The following is a 14,992-nucleotide window of genomic DNA, read 5'->3' as shown; positions in this document are numbered from 1 at the left end:
GTTCTGACATCGCCTTCTGGATGATAGCAGGGTGAACAGGCAGTGGCTCGGGTGGTTGTTGTCCTTGATGATCTTTATGGCCTTCCTGTGACATCGGGTGGTGTGGGTGTCCTGGAGGGCAGGTAGTTTGCCCCCGGTGATGCGTTGTGCAGACCTCACTACCCTAACACTTTAAGACATCATATTCCTCATTGAAGCCTATAATGGGTTTTAGATCTAATTAGGACATATGATACCCATTGTATCACATTTCCCACAGGGAGAACACATGTAAACTTGATATTACATTTTTACTTTCTTTGTTCATGTTATAATCCTGTCCTCCATGTCCAGTTCACATGTCAAAGACCACAACTGCACACAATGCCAGTCAAACAGTAGTTTTCTGGGCAACTGACCACAAGGGTGAACCATTGGAGGAATTCACCTTTATCCAACCATATAATTGATTGGGATCAGTGAGAACATCTCATTGACAACCCGAGGAAGAGTGGATGAGTCAAATGAGCCAATTTGAGACTGAGGATAGAAGGATAGGAAAGCTTTGTCTTTCATGAAGGAACTATGACAACTGGAGAGCTGAGGCTGAGCCAATGGAATAGAGGACAATTTAAATCAGATGAATAGAGCAGTACATCGGAGGCTGAGCTCCCGTCACCTCTGTTGAGCCAACAGACCACCATGCAAGGGGAATCCCACATCCGGAGATGGGCGTAAACAAGGAACAAGGCAGAGCACATTATGAAACTGCAGTTAAATCAACATCTCTCCTAAAGTGGGTTGGTCGATAGGGCTGTTAATAATTTCTTTCAGTCTCGTTTTTGCATAGGCAACTACCCGGGACTGCTTTATAAAAAGGACCACCAAACAAGAATTGGTACTTAAACATTTACTTTATTTTTCACTTTCTTCTACTTCAAATGAAATTGAACAATGCTAGGCTCCTCGCTTAACAGATGGGCAATCCAACAAAGTGCCCCTCACAAATAATGCAAGTGCTATGAGAACTTAGAGACATTCAAAAATGTACAAAACAACGTATTACAACAATCTCATGTATCTGACATTACATTTTCAAGCATAACAGGACATTAAGAATAAACCGGAACCCTTTATAGAACAAAGCTACATTTTCACAGAAATTCTCAATTTATGCTATTTTAATCTGTGATGCGACAACTAAGGGAAGAATCATATCACCATCCTATCAACCAATAAACATAGCAAAACACAGATACTTAGTCACAAGTGAAGCCATGAAAAAAGACTATGCCTTAAAATTAAAAAGGTGAGGTATGTATATATACATACACAGTAACAATGTGATACAGAGTAAGGTAAAGGAACTAAATGTACAGTCACCGAGCCAGGTCCATTGGACCAAGGGAGACTAAATAACCCCACCAAATCAAATGGTGAATTTCATCGTATTGAATACTATATCCATTTAAAATGGAGGTTATGAGTCATGTGTGTCCTCTTGTTGATGTTGAATTTTGAGGACGAGTTTCCTGATATCTGCTCGCTTGCGCTTCACCAGCATCAGTGGAAACCATTCCTTCAGGTCCATGGGCGGCTCAAAATCTTTTGGGGGATTCTAAATCCCCAAAAATAAATTTAAAAAATAAAGACTTCTTTAGAAATCTCTGAAATATTAGCATGGTACAAGTCTCATTCGTGGGGCCAGGAGTTATCTAACCAGTATTTATTTCCTGATCATATCACGGTCAAAGAAAAAAGAAAAAAAAAAGACCCGATTCATCCTATAGTAACCAATTGATTTTTATGTACTGAACTCAACAATTTATGTGCTCACCTGGAAAAAGCTCTCCACATATTGAAGCAGGTAAACACCACAGTCGCTGTAGTTGTCCTGCTGAGGGACCTGGGGGTTTGAGCCCCTCATCGAATCTTTAGAGAAACTCCTCAGACTGCCTTTCCTCACCTCCCACTCCACCTCCAAGTATCTGCATTCACACACACATTTCCAAAATCAGTCCATACTACAGTCGCAAAGGTGTTGCTAACCTGATAGGTGGATAAATAGTAGATAAAATCTTACTCTTGCAGGATCTTCACGACCCCCGATCTCACATGGCCTCCTAGGGAATCCATGATAAGGATACAAGGTCTGTTTGAGGAAAAAGCAAAAGATTTGATATGATCAGACAGTCTGATAATTCAAGGTATTGCTCACCATGAGGACATCTTATCAGTTTATGGTACATACAAAGAATGATTCTGGTGCCATCTAGTGACATGAGTGAATAACATTTTCTTGCAGGAATAATAAATGTTCAACTAGTGTGAGAACTACAATAGTCTACAAGGCAGCTGTAAGGTAAAGGAGCAGGTTAAAACCCCAGCCCATGGAACTTACTGTTTACAGGTAGTGGGTTGGGAGGAGACATCGACAATGTCCTGCTGTTCACTCTCATTGCACTGGTCCTTGATATCGAGAAAGATTTTTAGTGTCAAATTCTGACGTAACATACTTGATAGAATGGCCTGAAAGACACTTTCTCTAATCACCCCTTTTGATAGTAGTATACTGTCAAAAAAACTAATGTCAAAAACATAGAATATGGTGTCACACAAAATATATATACAGATCCATTACCTGATTTGAATCCTGAACAGGAGAAAAGGCAAAGATATCCTTTTCTATTTCATATCCGTTGCAATCATCTAAAACATAGTTCACATGCTCCCAATTCAGCAGTTGAGCGGTCATGACTAAATGCAATTCCATTTATAATGCAGTTAACGATCAACTAGACTGTATTCTCTTCTCACTCACCTGAGAGGAGCTGACTCTTTATCAGACCTGTGGTGGTGGGGCTCACACTGAGCTCCTTCATGACCGACTCCAGCTCCTCTCCGCCCCCACCGTTTGAGCACACACACAGCCTCACCCCTATGGTGAGGTCGCAGTCTGGGGCTTCTGGGCCTGGCTGACCCCTGGTGCTGCTGCCCGGGGGGCTGAAGAACAGGGACATGGGGTTGGGGGAGGTGTAGTCCATCAGGAAGCACTTGTCCAAGCTGCTCTCTGCTTCCTCCAGCCAGGCTGGGAATGGGGAGTCTGGATACAGGGGCTCCTGCTGGAGGTCCTCTAGGCCAGGGAAGCAGATGACCGCCAGGAACCAGTGTGCCCTGGGGAGAAGAGGGTGTTTTGACATAGATGGAAAGAAGAGTTGAGAAGGTGACTCAGGTAAACTAAACCATATATGGGAACTTTGACATTTTGGAGGAAAGCATACCTTAAATAAGATTCAAAGCAATATCATGACAATTTATGACCGAGTATATACTGTAATAGTATGCACGAGAGGATGGACTCACGATTCATTTATGGGGACAAAGATGAAGTCCTTCTGGAAGAGGTCAACATTCCTGGTCCATGTTCTCACTCGGTTGTGTCTCCTTTTCTTCACACTGGAATGAACGGTTGAGGTTCAGTTTAATTGTCCCACAGAGCTGGAAACTATTGGGCACTGGTTAAGTACAATCGGCATACTACAGTACTTACGGTAGGTCCTCAGAGCATGGGGTCTTTCTCGGCTCTGTCTGAGTGAGGCGCTTGTAAAAGAAGGAGCTGAACATGTGACTCCTGTTGGCATCCTCCTCTTTCAGCATTGCAGAGACCAAGTACCTTGACAAGCAATGAAGTATAACGTAAAGCAAAATGAAGCAACTTAATTCCATAGGAATGCGGATACTGAACATACACCTATATTAACCCACTACAATACCCACTGTGAGCAATGTAAAAGCAGATCTTACAGACTTCACTCACTTCAGGTAAAAGTCAATGATGACATCATTCAAGAACTCTCCCTCGTTGAGACAGTGCAGGTCTTCATTGGTGACAGAGATCCCCCCTCTGGCTGGATGAGGGGGGTACAGTATTATCCTAGCAAGACGACAACCCAAACATCACAATGGGGTTAGCAGAAGTAGTCAATTTTTCACTATAACATGAGCACAAAGGGAATTGTCATTCACCTTTTGACTGGCCCTTTGAAGGTGGATTCAATCTCCATTATTTCATCATCATCCAAGACTTGTATTGGGGGAGGAGACAGGCATGCTGGGGGAGGAGACAGGCATGCTGGGGGAGGAGACAGGCATGCTGGGGGAGGAGACGGGCATGCTGGGGGAGGAGACGGGCATGCTGGGGGAGGAGAGATCCGTGGTAGGGCAAAATAGATTTGTGGTGGGGCAAGAGAGATCAGTTGTGGGGCAGGTGCAATCCATCTTGGGGCAAGAGGCTTGGAAGATGGTGTCTGTTTACTGGAGCCACAAATGGAATCCAAAAACTGATGATGAAACGCATCAGAGGTCGGAGGTTTAGATGGACCTGAAATGGCCTGGGATACCTTGTGCAGAAATGATGAAGCTGGGCGAGGAGGAGATTTAGGTGGGCATGCAAAGGGCTCTGAAACTTGCTGCAGAGAGGAAAACAGAGGACACATAAAATCCATAGATGCTTCATCAGGTTATGTAATTGTGGATGATGCTCCATTAAATGCCTACAACTCAGAGTGCATAAGTAAATGGATTTTCATTTATTAAACTTTCCACCATGCCCCATCAGTAACATTACATGTTCAGCATGCTTACCTTCTCTGGGGTTGTATGGGAGGAATGCATCAGTATTCTGTTGGCCTCCACAAATGGCAACTGTAATGTGAAATCCTCAGGAGCTTTATTTGCTGTGCCAATTTCTCTTAAGATTTTCTCCAGTTCAACTTTCTCCAGGTCAGACAGCATATTCTCAAACACTAAGATTATGTAGTTCTCGCCGAGATCTGCCGAAAGATGACAAACTTCAGATATATAGACCGAGGGATTAAGTTTGATGAAGTCAGCAAACTGAATTTACATTGGGGAAACAGGGGAGTCTACAGACGAAAATCTACAGTATTAAGAGTTCCCTTGGTCAGTTCTTTGAGAAGTGTTCTGTAATACTCACGTTGGCCCTTGCTGTCATACCAGGCACCCCCGTTGACTCGGGACATCTTGAGGAGAAGGCGGAGGCGCTGGGACTCCCCTGAGGTGGTCTTGAGGAAAAGGGCAGGCAAGTTTCGGGCATGGCACCACGCACAGCTGGCCAGACTATACGACCACAGCCGCACTAACATTAACAGATTAGGGATGGAAAAATTTATTAAGGCCTTTACATACCGTCAGTTTTATGACTCACTTTTAACACTTCAGCTCTTTGCTGCTCATATGTTCATCCCAGTGGGGGCTGCTGAGGGGAGGTCGGCTCATAATAATTGCTGGAATGGAGTAAATGGAATGGCATCAAACACATGGAAACCATGTGTTTGATGTATTTGATAGCATTCCACCTATTCCGCTACAGCCAATACCAGCGAGCCTGTCCTCCCCAATTACGGTGCCACTAACCTCCTGTGGTTTATCCCAATAAGGCACAAATTCAGACTGAAGGGCTTTCTTTCTTACCTTGTTCATCGATCTGGATGTACTCTGCTGTAAACTGAAACAAAGTCAAATAACCTGAGTCAGAGAAATACTGGAATATCAGTGTTGTGTTCTCAATTGGTAAAGAGTTAATTTTGAAATACTGTACTGTTTTCAATATTATACTGAAATGATAATAAGCTTACGGTGACATGCTTGGAAGGTGTCCTGCGCATTGTCCCCACTCTCACACATCTGCAGAACACATCAATCCCCTCAGAAATGTCAGCAGATGTCTTTTTAGGAGGAGGTGATATGGGATGATTCTGTTTGACTCTTTGCCGTTTTGTGGTGGGTTTGTCTGGGACCAACTTTCCAAACTTTGAAGGGAAGCATTAAAAATTGTAAAAAATGTGACATAACAGATGGTGTTAATAGGTATAAACAAAATCACATACATTAGGGTTGTATTTGGTGTGTACAGATAGGTCACTCAAATGTGACATGTCCCTTGACTAAGTCATTTTACAAGTCAAGATTCTTATCAAGAATCCAATTGACCTTTGATGACTGAGACTACGGCTACACAGCATTGAGTGTTTCTGATACCGGGTCTTTCATTCGCTTCTTCCTTGGTCGTCTGGTTTTGGAGTTGGTAAAGTAATTGCTTGTGAAGTCATCATCATCAGCGACTGTCTCCAAACTGCCACCAGAGGGCGTTGGTGAGGAGTGACTAGTCCCTGATGTTGGCGTACCAGAACAGACGGAGGTTTCTTCCTTGTCATCACCTGACAACAGAATTACATAAAAACAATAAGCATTATGTCAAGGATTGGATTTACTCTGTACAGTAGGCTTCTTATGAAATGGCAGTCAAGTGAATAACAATTTACCTGCAGGTTGTAGGAGAGAAGGATTTTTCTTGGTCGATTCTTCTGCTTGAAGACATACTGTGCCGTCAATCCTATAATGCATTCCAGACATGAGTGACAAATGTTTAAAATCCTTCATGACCTTTTAAATAAGGGATACCTCACCTTTGGGCATTATTCTGAAGCACGAAAGCAGGGGTAAACGCATGTTGGAAGATGCTGCCTTGGACAACCACTCCTGGAGAGGGTACCTGGCTCAGAAAGAAGTAGTCACTGCTGTTGAGGACTGTGCTGAAATGCACTGCTTCAGTTTGAGAGCTGTGGTGACAAAAAAAAGTGAGTTTTAAAATATGTGGATTTTCAAAAGCAAAAGATAATTGTTAAACATGAATGAGTTTGTAGCTAAGCAAACTAAACTTCATATAAACACATACCTAGGCATCTTGCCAATTCCCAACATATGGAGTCCAATGGCATTTCCTTTGAGAGATCTTTTCAAAGGTTGATTTGCACAACGTTTTTTCATTTGTCAGTCAGCAGTGCAGGTAAAACTGTTGGAAAATAAAACGCATCAAATTGAGGAAATGCAAATCCATCAGTCACCCATCCATTATTTAGCCTACCCACAACACTAAGCATGAGACCTGCATTGCTGGGTTGCTACCAAAGTAAGATAAACATTTATTCATTGGAAAAATATCAATATTTTTCACTGTCACCGAGGTCCAACTTGCAAGGGTTATCTTTAGCTAGCTTTCTTCTTTCATTCGGTACTGTTAACGTTAGTTATTTCACAAAAAAAAAATAACAACCACTCTCTTTGCAATTTTAACTAAACTGGTGGAGAGTAGACGAATGTTATGTGAATTGAAACGCAAAACATTCTTCTGAACTGGATAAACAAACCGTGATAGTTAGCTAACGTAAATGTCGTAGCTAATTTAGCCAGCTAATCAGTTCGCTCGCTAGCTTGATTTGAACGGATTGCATACACAGCTATTATGGTTGGTTAATGTAACTTTTCATTAATCTAGCAAAATATTAGCGTTGTTTTTCCCAGAACATGTCTGCAATTCTGAAGATGACCGAAATTATTCGCACGCCCACCTATAGCCACCTATCCGTGGAGTCATCAAAATGTGAACGTTCAACATTGATTGGAGGCTGAGCCAATCAGCGCCCCAGATGCCTGTTCATCACATTGTAACAATGAGCGCCCAAATATAGTTAAGTATCAAAAGTAAAAGTATAAATAATGTAAAAATCATTATATTAAACGGCACAATTGTCTTTTTTTGTGTGTATTTATTTACAGATAGCCAGGGACACTACAACACTCAGAGGTTATTTACAAACGAAGCATTTTGTGTTTAGTGAGTCCGCCAGATCAGAGGCAGTAGGGAGGACCAGGGATGTTATCTTGGTACCATTTCCTGTCCTGCTAAGCGTTCAAAATGTAACGAGGACTTTTGGGTGTCAGGGAAGGTTTATGGAGTAATAATTCTATTATTTTCTTTAGGAATGTCAAAAATATAAATCGTAAAGTACAGATACACCCAAAAACTACTTAAACAGTACATTCAAGTATTTTTAGTACTTAAGTAGGTTACTTTACTATTTATATTTTTGACTACTTTTACTTTTACTTCACTACATTCCTCAAGAAAATAATGTGCTTTTTACTCCATACATTTTCCCCGAAGCACAAAAGTGCTCATTACATTTTGATTGCTTGGCATGAAGGAAAATGGCCCAATTCATGCACTTATCGAGAACATCCCTGGTCATCCCTGCTGCCTCTTTTATTTTTACTTTTGATACTTAAGTATATTTGAGCAATTACATTTACTTTCGATACTTACGTGTTGTTAAAAACCTAATACTTTAACACTTTTACTCAAGTACTATTTTACTGGGTGACTTTTACTTGAGTCATTTTATATTAAAGTATCTTTACGTTTACTCAAGTATGACAATTGGGTAGTTTTTCCACCACTGTACTAGAGATGTTGGTTATGTAATTATTATCCAAGCATGTGCCTTATTCCTGAGAAAGATTTGCACGGGATTCATTTTTCTAAACTACCCCCTGTAATTCTTTACCTTTTCCATTAAATTAAATCTATGGCAGAAGCCTGGTGTTTTTTTTATTCTAGGCGTAATGATATTTTAACATCATGCCTAGACGATATTAAGGCTACAGTGATCACTCGTGCTTGGCTTCCAAATGTATAGGTGTCCCCATAGGCCTAATATTTAAATTGAGGAAATGTGATCATAATCATTTTTCTAGCGATCCACGTTAGACGCCCATCCATCCTGCTGATGTGAGCTGCTGGGCAGCACGCTTGTACTTGATATGCATTTATGGATGAGAACGTGAATTTGACACTTCCAAAAATTAACTCAGTGGGGAATGGGGATTCCCTGCTTTGCGATCTGTTGGGATTCATTAAATAGACTTTTTTTCACATTTAATTAAATTAACGCATTTTCAACTTCAATTCATTGGCACAAAACTTGCGTCAGACAAAAAAAATGTCTCTGGCTTGCATATCTTTTGATATTGAGTCTCTGCCTGACAAAGTGATTGATGTTAGGATATTCCATTTATCCCGTACAAGTTTATATGCCAAATAAATTTAAGACGTTACAGGTGTCAAGTTTATGGGCATGTGGCAGCAGTCTATAGAAGGGAGGTTCCTAGGTGTGAGAAGTGTGCAGACGGGCACGAGACAAAGGAGTGTGTAGCATTGGGGTAAGAAGCGGTGTGTGTTAATTGTATGGGTGCCCATGGGGCTGGGTGGGAATCAGAAATGTCTGGTGCAAGAGAGGCAGGTTGAGGTTACTTAGAGTCGAGCATATTGTGCCGTACGCTGAGGCAGCGGAAGTTGAGGAAGATGGGTCAAGGAGGATTCGTGTGAGTAGTGTCGATCTGTATCAATACAGAGGGATAGGCCAACGAGTAATATATGCTTCAGTAAGATTGGCTTTTTAGCATTCATAGCAATGGTTATAAACTGTACTGCAAGGATAGAACGTAAATCACAGAAAATAGAGGTTGTGGTGGCAGCTGCAGATAAGTATTTGGGTGTGCGAGATTTGACGTCAGAAGAGTTACAGGGTTTGTTGAGTGGTTGTGTCCTGTCCTTTCAGGCCTGAGGTAGGACTAGATAGGTTTAAATAGTGGAGTAGGGTGGTGGGTTTTTAATGAGTGTGGGGTTAGATGGTAGGGTATTTGTTGATTTTATTTCCCTGGCCTCTCTCGCTTCCATCCTCTGTATTCCTCTTATAGCCCTGGAACAAGTAGCCTAGGCCAATGCGTGTCCCAGAAGTAGCAATATAGTAGGAATATGGTCAACCCAATAAAATTATTCAATTAAGTAAACGTCTTCCTATCAGTCTAATTTGCGTATACATTGTGATTGGTTATGGAATCAGGATAACCTCGAGCTCATTAATGATAGAATGTTCATATTTGAAGATTGCTGAAAGACCAGTTTGGCAATGACGAGTAGAACGTTAGCTAAAGCGACTGGTACTCAGGCTAACAGAAAAGCACCTTATAGATTTTGTACTTAAATGTTTTTGTGTAAACTGAGAACTGACATTGCAACTCTATTAGGTTGTTGTTTTGTACTAGCTACATCATAACCTATTCACAGAACATATATTTCAGTATTCGTGTGAAAATCAGAATGGACCTTATAGTTTTTAATCTCCTTTAATTTAGTTTGTGTGTTATCAGAAGTGGATGTTGTCAATGACCCCCATGCTTTCCCATCCAATTATCTTTGAAGCCCCAGCAGCCTTTGGCTTTATCTGTGAAACGACCTATTACACACATTCTAGGGTCCTGAGCAGGAAACATGAAATCCCTGGAAAAACCACCAGTGTGCAACCCCATGTTAACTCATGTGGATCATTTGGAGAAAAGAATCCCAAGCTGAAGCTGCTTTGTGGGTCTGGAAAACTCCACAAAAGGTAGGTTACATTTAGAAATATTGATGTGACCTGAGACCCATATAACAGTATCCTGTGTATGTCATGATGAAGCAACCTTGGTTGGTTTATCTTTGGATGTTGTTTGGCTGTATGTGATTTGTCACAGCACTCTATTGTTTCATCTGGCATGTGCCAAGGCACTTTTCAAGGGAATTTACCTTAAAGCCAGATAAGGAATTTTGCTCTTAGGTCAGATACATTCTGGCCTAGGCTACTGCAAGTTTCACCAATTTGTTGTTATATTGAGTGATGTGAAAGGGTTGGTTTGAGGTCTCCAATCAGTTGTTGTGATGGACTGTGTAAAAGCACACTATCACATAGACCTGGGTAATCATTACTCATATCAGACTTAATTGTACCACGATTAATTGTACCATGATGTTGTCTTTTCTCAATTTACTGCAAAACAGTCTTAACTCTGCTCTTCAGATGTACATGTAACTGCCAAAATAATGGAAACATTAAATGGGGGGATACAAAGTATTTTTAAAGCAGGTGCTTCCACACAGGTGTGGTTCCTGAATTTAATTGAGCAAATAACATCCCATCATGCTTAGGGTCATGTATAAAAATGCTGGGCAGGCCATTATTACCATGTCTATGCCCCCATAGGATGACAACCCACTGGGCACACACTGGTTGAATCAATGTTCCCATGTCATTTCAATTAAATTACATTGAACCAATGTGGAATAGACATTGAATTGACATCTGTGTGCAGTGGAAATGCCCCCATCCACAGGGCATGGGTAGTCACTGAATGGTGTAATGATCATGAAAATGTTGTAAACCATGGCCGTCTCAGTCACCAGATATCAACCTAATTTAACATTATTGGAGATTCTGGAGCAACGCACGAGACAGCGTTTTCCACCACCATCAACAAAACACCAAATTATGGAATTTCTCATTGAAGAATGGTGTCGCATCCCTCCAATAGATTTCCAGACACTACGCAGAATCTATGCTAAGGTGCATTGAAGTTGTTCTGGTGGCCCATAGGCCCTATTAAGATACTTCATGTTGGTGTTTTTTTTTTTTTTTGGCAGTTACTTGTATCTGTGTGTGTGTTTGTCAGTGTATATCTCATAATTTCTTCCAGTCCATCAACCCATCCATGTTGCAGGATGAGAGGAGAGAAGCTGATGCCTTGTGTACTTATCACTCTACTGGGGCTGACCCTGATGGAGTCAGCTCATGGACAGCACATGTCAGACGAACCCTGCTCTGTCCAAATTCTCGTCCCAGGACTCAAAGGCATACACTCACGCTTTCATCAAAAATTAGAGTCTAAAACACGCTCAGAAATCATATAGGACTCATAGGATTGCAGTGTGCACTATTTATCAACAGTAATAACATTTCAGAGTTGTGCAGTTTGTGTTTTGATTTATGAAGCTTTCTCTCCTTTTGACAGGAGAGGAAGGAGAAAAGGGAGTGAAAGGAGCACCTGGGAGACCAGGAAGAATGGGTCCACCAGGGGAGATAGGTAAGCCTCGATCTTTAAAAACAACGTTCAGCATTCTCTCTGTACAGGTGCTATGCTTTGATGATGATATCCCTCACAATATCACAAAGTTTTGACTCTATGGAGGCTGGACTTGGGAAACTTGGGCGTGGTATGTTTTTCAGCATTGTAGGATGTTGGGAGTAGTTATCTGCTAGAGAATTTGGTTGTCATGAAAAGCTTTTTGGACACGCCTACTGATTTCCCTTCGGAAAAGGTCTTTGGATAACCATTTGGCCTATCACTAGGGTGTCTCACTACATTTGTGGACTTGTTTATTTTACAATAGACTAGAACCATACAGATATTTTTCCAGAATGGTTTAAAATCATATTTCCTTTAACAACATGATTCTATGGGGTATTTATTTAATTGGACCGTTATTGCAGGAACTAGAGTAAAGATCACAGCATGTACTGACAATCATTTCTCCTAGAGGATGTTGTGCGCTGGTTACATCACTGCTAGGCAGTCCAGAGAAACAGAATGTTTACTTTAGGTCAGAGGTTGTGTGAGAAACCTTACCCAGAATCACTGACAATTGTTTACAGCAGCTGTTAATGAGGACTGGTCATAGAGCTAGATGGAGTACCCTAGTGTCCAAAAGCCGATTTTAGCATGGGCAGCGCCATTGAGGACTTTCACCATTTTGAAGTAGTCAACTGGGTGGGACTTCCTATGGGTTAAGGAAGGATCACATAATTCCATCCAGGTCACCAGGTGGGAGCAGCCAATGGGTTTACCCGTGAATAAACATTCCATAACTGCAATTGGCAGTAAACTGCAGTATGCGCCCTTTCAGTTTTTGTCATAGAAGTAGTAGAATAATAAAATTCACTACTTCAAAATGGAGATGGCTCTCAGACAATGTCTATCTAAAAGACAGATTTTTTATTTATTTATTTAACCAGGTAAGTTGACTGAGAACACTCATTTACATGAGATGCAGAGGCTTTGTTATTTAACCCACATATTCCTTTGATTCTGAAATCAGTAACAACACACTTCTACTAACTGTAAAACATGTTTCTCTACAGGACATCTGGGAGTTAAAGGGCAGAAGGGTATAATGGGACATTATGGGAAGATTGGCCCCAGTGGAGTCAAAGGTAGGAAAAAAAAAACAGAACAAATTGCATTTACACTTCTGTTTAGGGATGCATTGCTATATTTCCATGTACTTTAACAATGTTTCTACTCTCAGGTGTAAAGGGAGATATGGGTGATGCTGGATCAAGGGGCCCGAATGGTGATCCAGGTACAACATTTATTTGTTTGGAGAAACATTCTAGGTCTAGTTAACAATAAGCCCAAGCCATGTTTTGTTTTGTCTCACCAGGTGTTCCATGTGAATGCACACCCCTGAGGAAAATTATTGGTGAGATGGACATCCTAGTGACACAGTTATCCAATGAGCTGAAGTTCATAAAAAATGGTACGCTTTCAGGATGTCTGGTTGAATGTTAAATTAGGAATTTCCAATGAATAATGTAAAGACATAGAGCTATCAGTTTCCTTTCAGTATTAGTTTAAATGCTCGTATCTTAGACCATTTTGCTTGGTTTTCTTCCATTCACAAAGTAAATGCTGGGTTTATATGTCGGTGTGATTATAGAAATACAAGTGCTCATTTTTCAGCACTGCCCTCCCCTGCAGCTGTCGCCGGCATCAAAGAGACCGACAGCAAGGTCTATCTGCTGGTCAAGGAGGAGAAACGCTACACCGATGCAGAAGTCTATTGTCAGGGGAGGGGTGGACACCTGGCCATGCCCAAGGACGAGGGGGCCAATGCGGCCATCGCTGGGTACATCACAGAGGCGGGCCTGAGCCGGGTGTACATTGGTATCAACGACATAGACCGCGAGGGCCATTTCACCTACGTGGATAACTCTCCAATGAGCACCTTCAGCAAGTGGAGGGAAGGGGAACCCAACAATGCCTACGATGACGAGGACTGTGCTGAAATGGTGGCGGTGGGGGACTGGACCGATGTGGCCTGCCACTCCACCATGTACTTTGTCTGTGAGTTTGACAAGGACAGTGTCTGAGGAGCATTTGTTTGAAAGTGGTAGTGAATTATAGAGAAGCCTTTTATAGAGTTCTACAGATGTTGTTCAGTATGTAGAATTATTTTGACACCGCTGCATTTAAATGTAATCACCCAGCAGTGCTAAATATCATTGTACAGTATAAAAGATTGAGTACTGACAGGCAACAACAGTTGTGTAAAGATATGGTGTTTCTTCTCAGTTGTTCCAGTTGTCTTCCTTTTTGACTTGAATGTTTGACTTGAATGGATGCCGTTTTTATAAACCATTGCATTTAATGGATACAGCAATTTCTACCCTGATCTCTTAATCTACTTGGAATCTGCTTTTTGAAGATGAAACTTTTTTTTGTCTTTCTCATCATGTTTATGTGAGTTATATATTCTATCTTGAAGTGAACTGATTTTTAACCCTCAAACCACTAACATAGTTACATATAGTGCCTAGGCAAAAGTATTCATCTCCTTGGCGGTTTAAATTTTTTGTTGCATTACAACCTGTAACATAAATGTATTTTTATTTGGATTTCATGTACTGGACAAAATAGTCCAAATTGGTGAGGTGAAATGAAAAAAATTACTTGTTTCAAAAAACAATATGAAAAATGAAAAAGTGGCGTGTGCATATGTATTTACCTCCTTTGTTATGAAGCCCCTAAAGATATGGTGCAATCAATTACCTTCAGAAGTCACATAATTAGTTAAAGTCCACCTGTGTGCAATCTAAGTGTCACATGATCTCAGTATATATGTACACCTGTTCCGAAAGGCCCCAGAGTCTGCAACACCACTAAGCAAGGGGCACCACAAAACAAGCGGCACAATGAAGACCAAGGAGCTCTCCAAACAGGTCAGGGACAAAGTTGTGGAGAAGTACAGATCAGGGTTGGGTTATAACACATCAGAACTTTGAACATTCCACAGAGCACCATTATATCCATTGTTAAAAAATGGAAAGAATATGGCACCACAACAGACCTGCCAAGAGAGGGCCACCCACCAAAAGTCATGGATCAGGCAAGGAGGGCATTAATCAGAGAGGCAACAAAGAGACCAAAGATAACCCTGAATGAGCTGCAAAGCTCCACAGAGGAGATTGGAGTATCTGTCCATAGGACCACTTTAAGTCGC

General features: G+C 41.3%; 2 protein-coding genes across 13 annotated transcripts; one reads left to right on the top strand and one right to left on the bottom strand.

Annotated features, from left to right (window-relative positions):
- Positions 1-874: 874 nt before the first annotated feature.
- Positions 875-7,494, bottom strand: LOC109903145 (sentrin-specific protease 6). Of its 5 annotated transcripts, none has more exons than XM_031788368.1 (19): positions 7,410-7,494; positions 6,737-6,853; positions 6,468-6,620; positions 6,324-6,394; positions 6,040-6,218; positions 5,637-5,810; positions 5,473-5,506; positions 4,976-5,137; positions 4,624-4,811; positions 4,006-4,448; positions 3,797-3,913; positions 3,530-3,652; positions 3,343-3,435; positions 2,801-3,153; positions 2,621-2,688; positions 2,381-2,448; positions 2,063-2,131; positions 1,817-1,967; positions 875-1,597 (listed from the first exon to the last, which is right to left on the bottom strand). In XM_031788368.1, exons 2-19 carry the CDS (start codon positions 6,826-6,828, stop codon positions 1,460-1,462), a joined length of 2,676 nt encoding a protein of 891 aa, XP_031644228.1. In that variant the 5' UTR covers positions 6,829-6,853; positions 7,410-7,494; the 3' UTR covers positions 875-1,459. The 5 variants fall into 5 exon arrangements, with proteins under 5 accessions (XP_031644228.1, XP_031644229.1, XP_031644230.1 ...); XM_031788369.1 differs by having other exon boundaries at positions 7,022-7,417; XM_031788370.1 differs by having other exon boundaries at positions 7,016-7,413.
- A 1,429-nt stretch (positions 7,495-8,923) lies between these two features.
- On the top strand, positions 8,924-14,222 carry colec11 (collectin sub-family member 11). Of its 8 annotated transcripts, XM_031788364.1 has the most exons (9): positions 8,924-9,060; positions 10,155-10,286; positions 11,113-11,279; positions 11,434-11,564; positions 11,725-11,796; positions 12,852-12,923; positions 13,019-13,072; positions 13,154-13,249; positions 13,453-14,222. In XM_031788364.1, exons 3-9 carry the CDS (start codon positions 11,272-11,274, stop codon positions 13,860-13,862), a joined length of 843 nt encoding a protein of 280 aa, XP_031644224.1. In that variant the 5' UTR covers positions 8,924-9,060; positions 10,155-10,286; positions 11,113-11,271; the 3' UTR covers positions 13,863-14,222. The 8 variants fall into 8 exon arrangements, with proteins under 8 accessions (XP_031644224.1, XP_020355371.1, XP_031644225.1 ...); XM_020499782.2 differs by lacking the exon at positions 11,113-11,279 and having other exon boundaries at positions 8,927-9,060; XM_031788365.1 differs by lacking the exon at positions 11,113-11,279 and having other exon boundaries at positions 8,931-9,060; positions 13,471-14,222.
- The last annotated feature ends 770 nt before the right edge of the window (positions 14,223-14,992 follow it).

This window comes from Oncorhynchus kisutch, linkage group LG14, assembly GCF_002021735.2.
Source record: "Oncorhynchus kisutch isolate 150728-3 linkage group LG14, Okis_V2, whole genome shotgun sequence".
In the NCBI taxonomy this organism is placed as follows: Eukaryota; Metazoa; Chordata; class Actinopteri; order Salmoniformes; family Salmonidae; genus Oncorhynchus; species Oncorhynchus kisutch.
The sequence above is the reverse complement of the archived record's forward strand: the minus strand, read 5'-3'. Positions and strand labels throughout refer to the sequence as shown.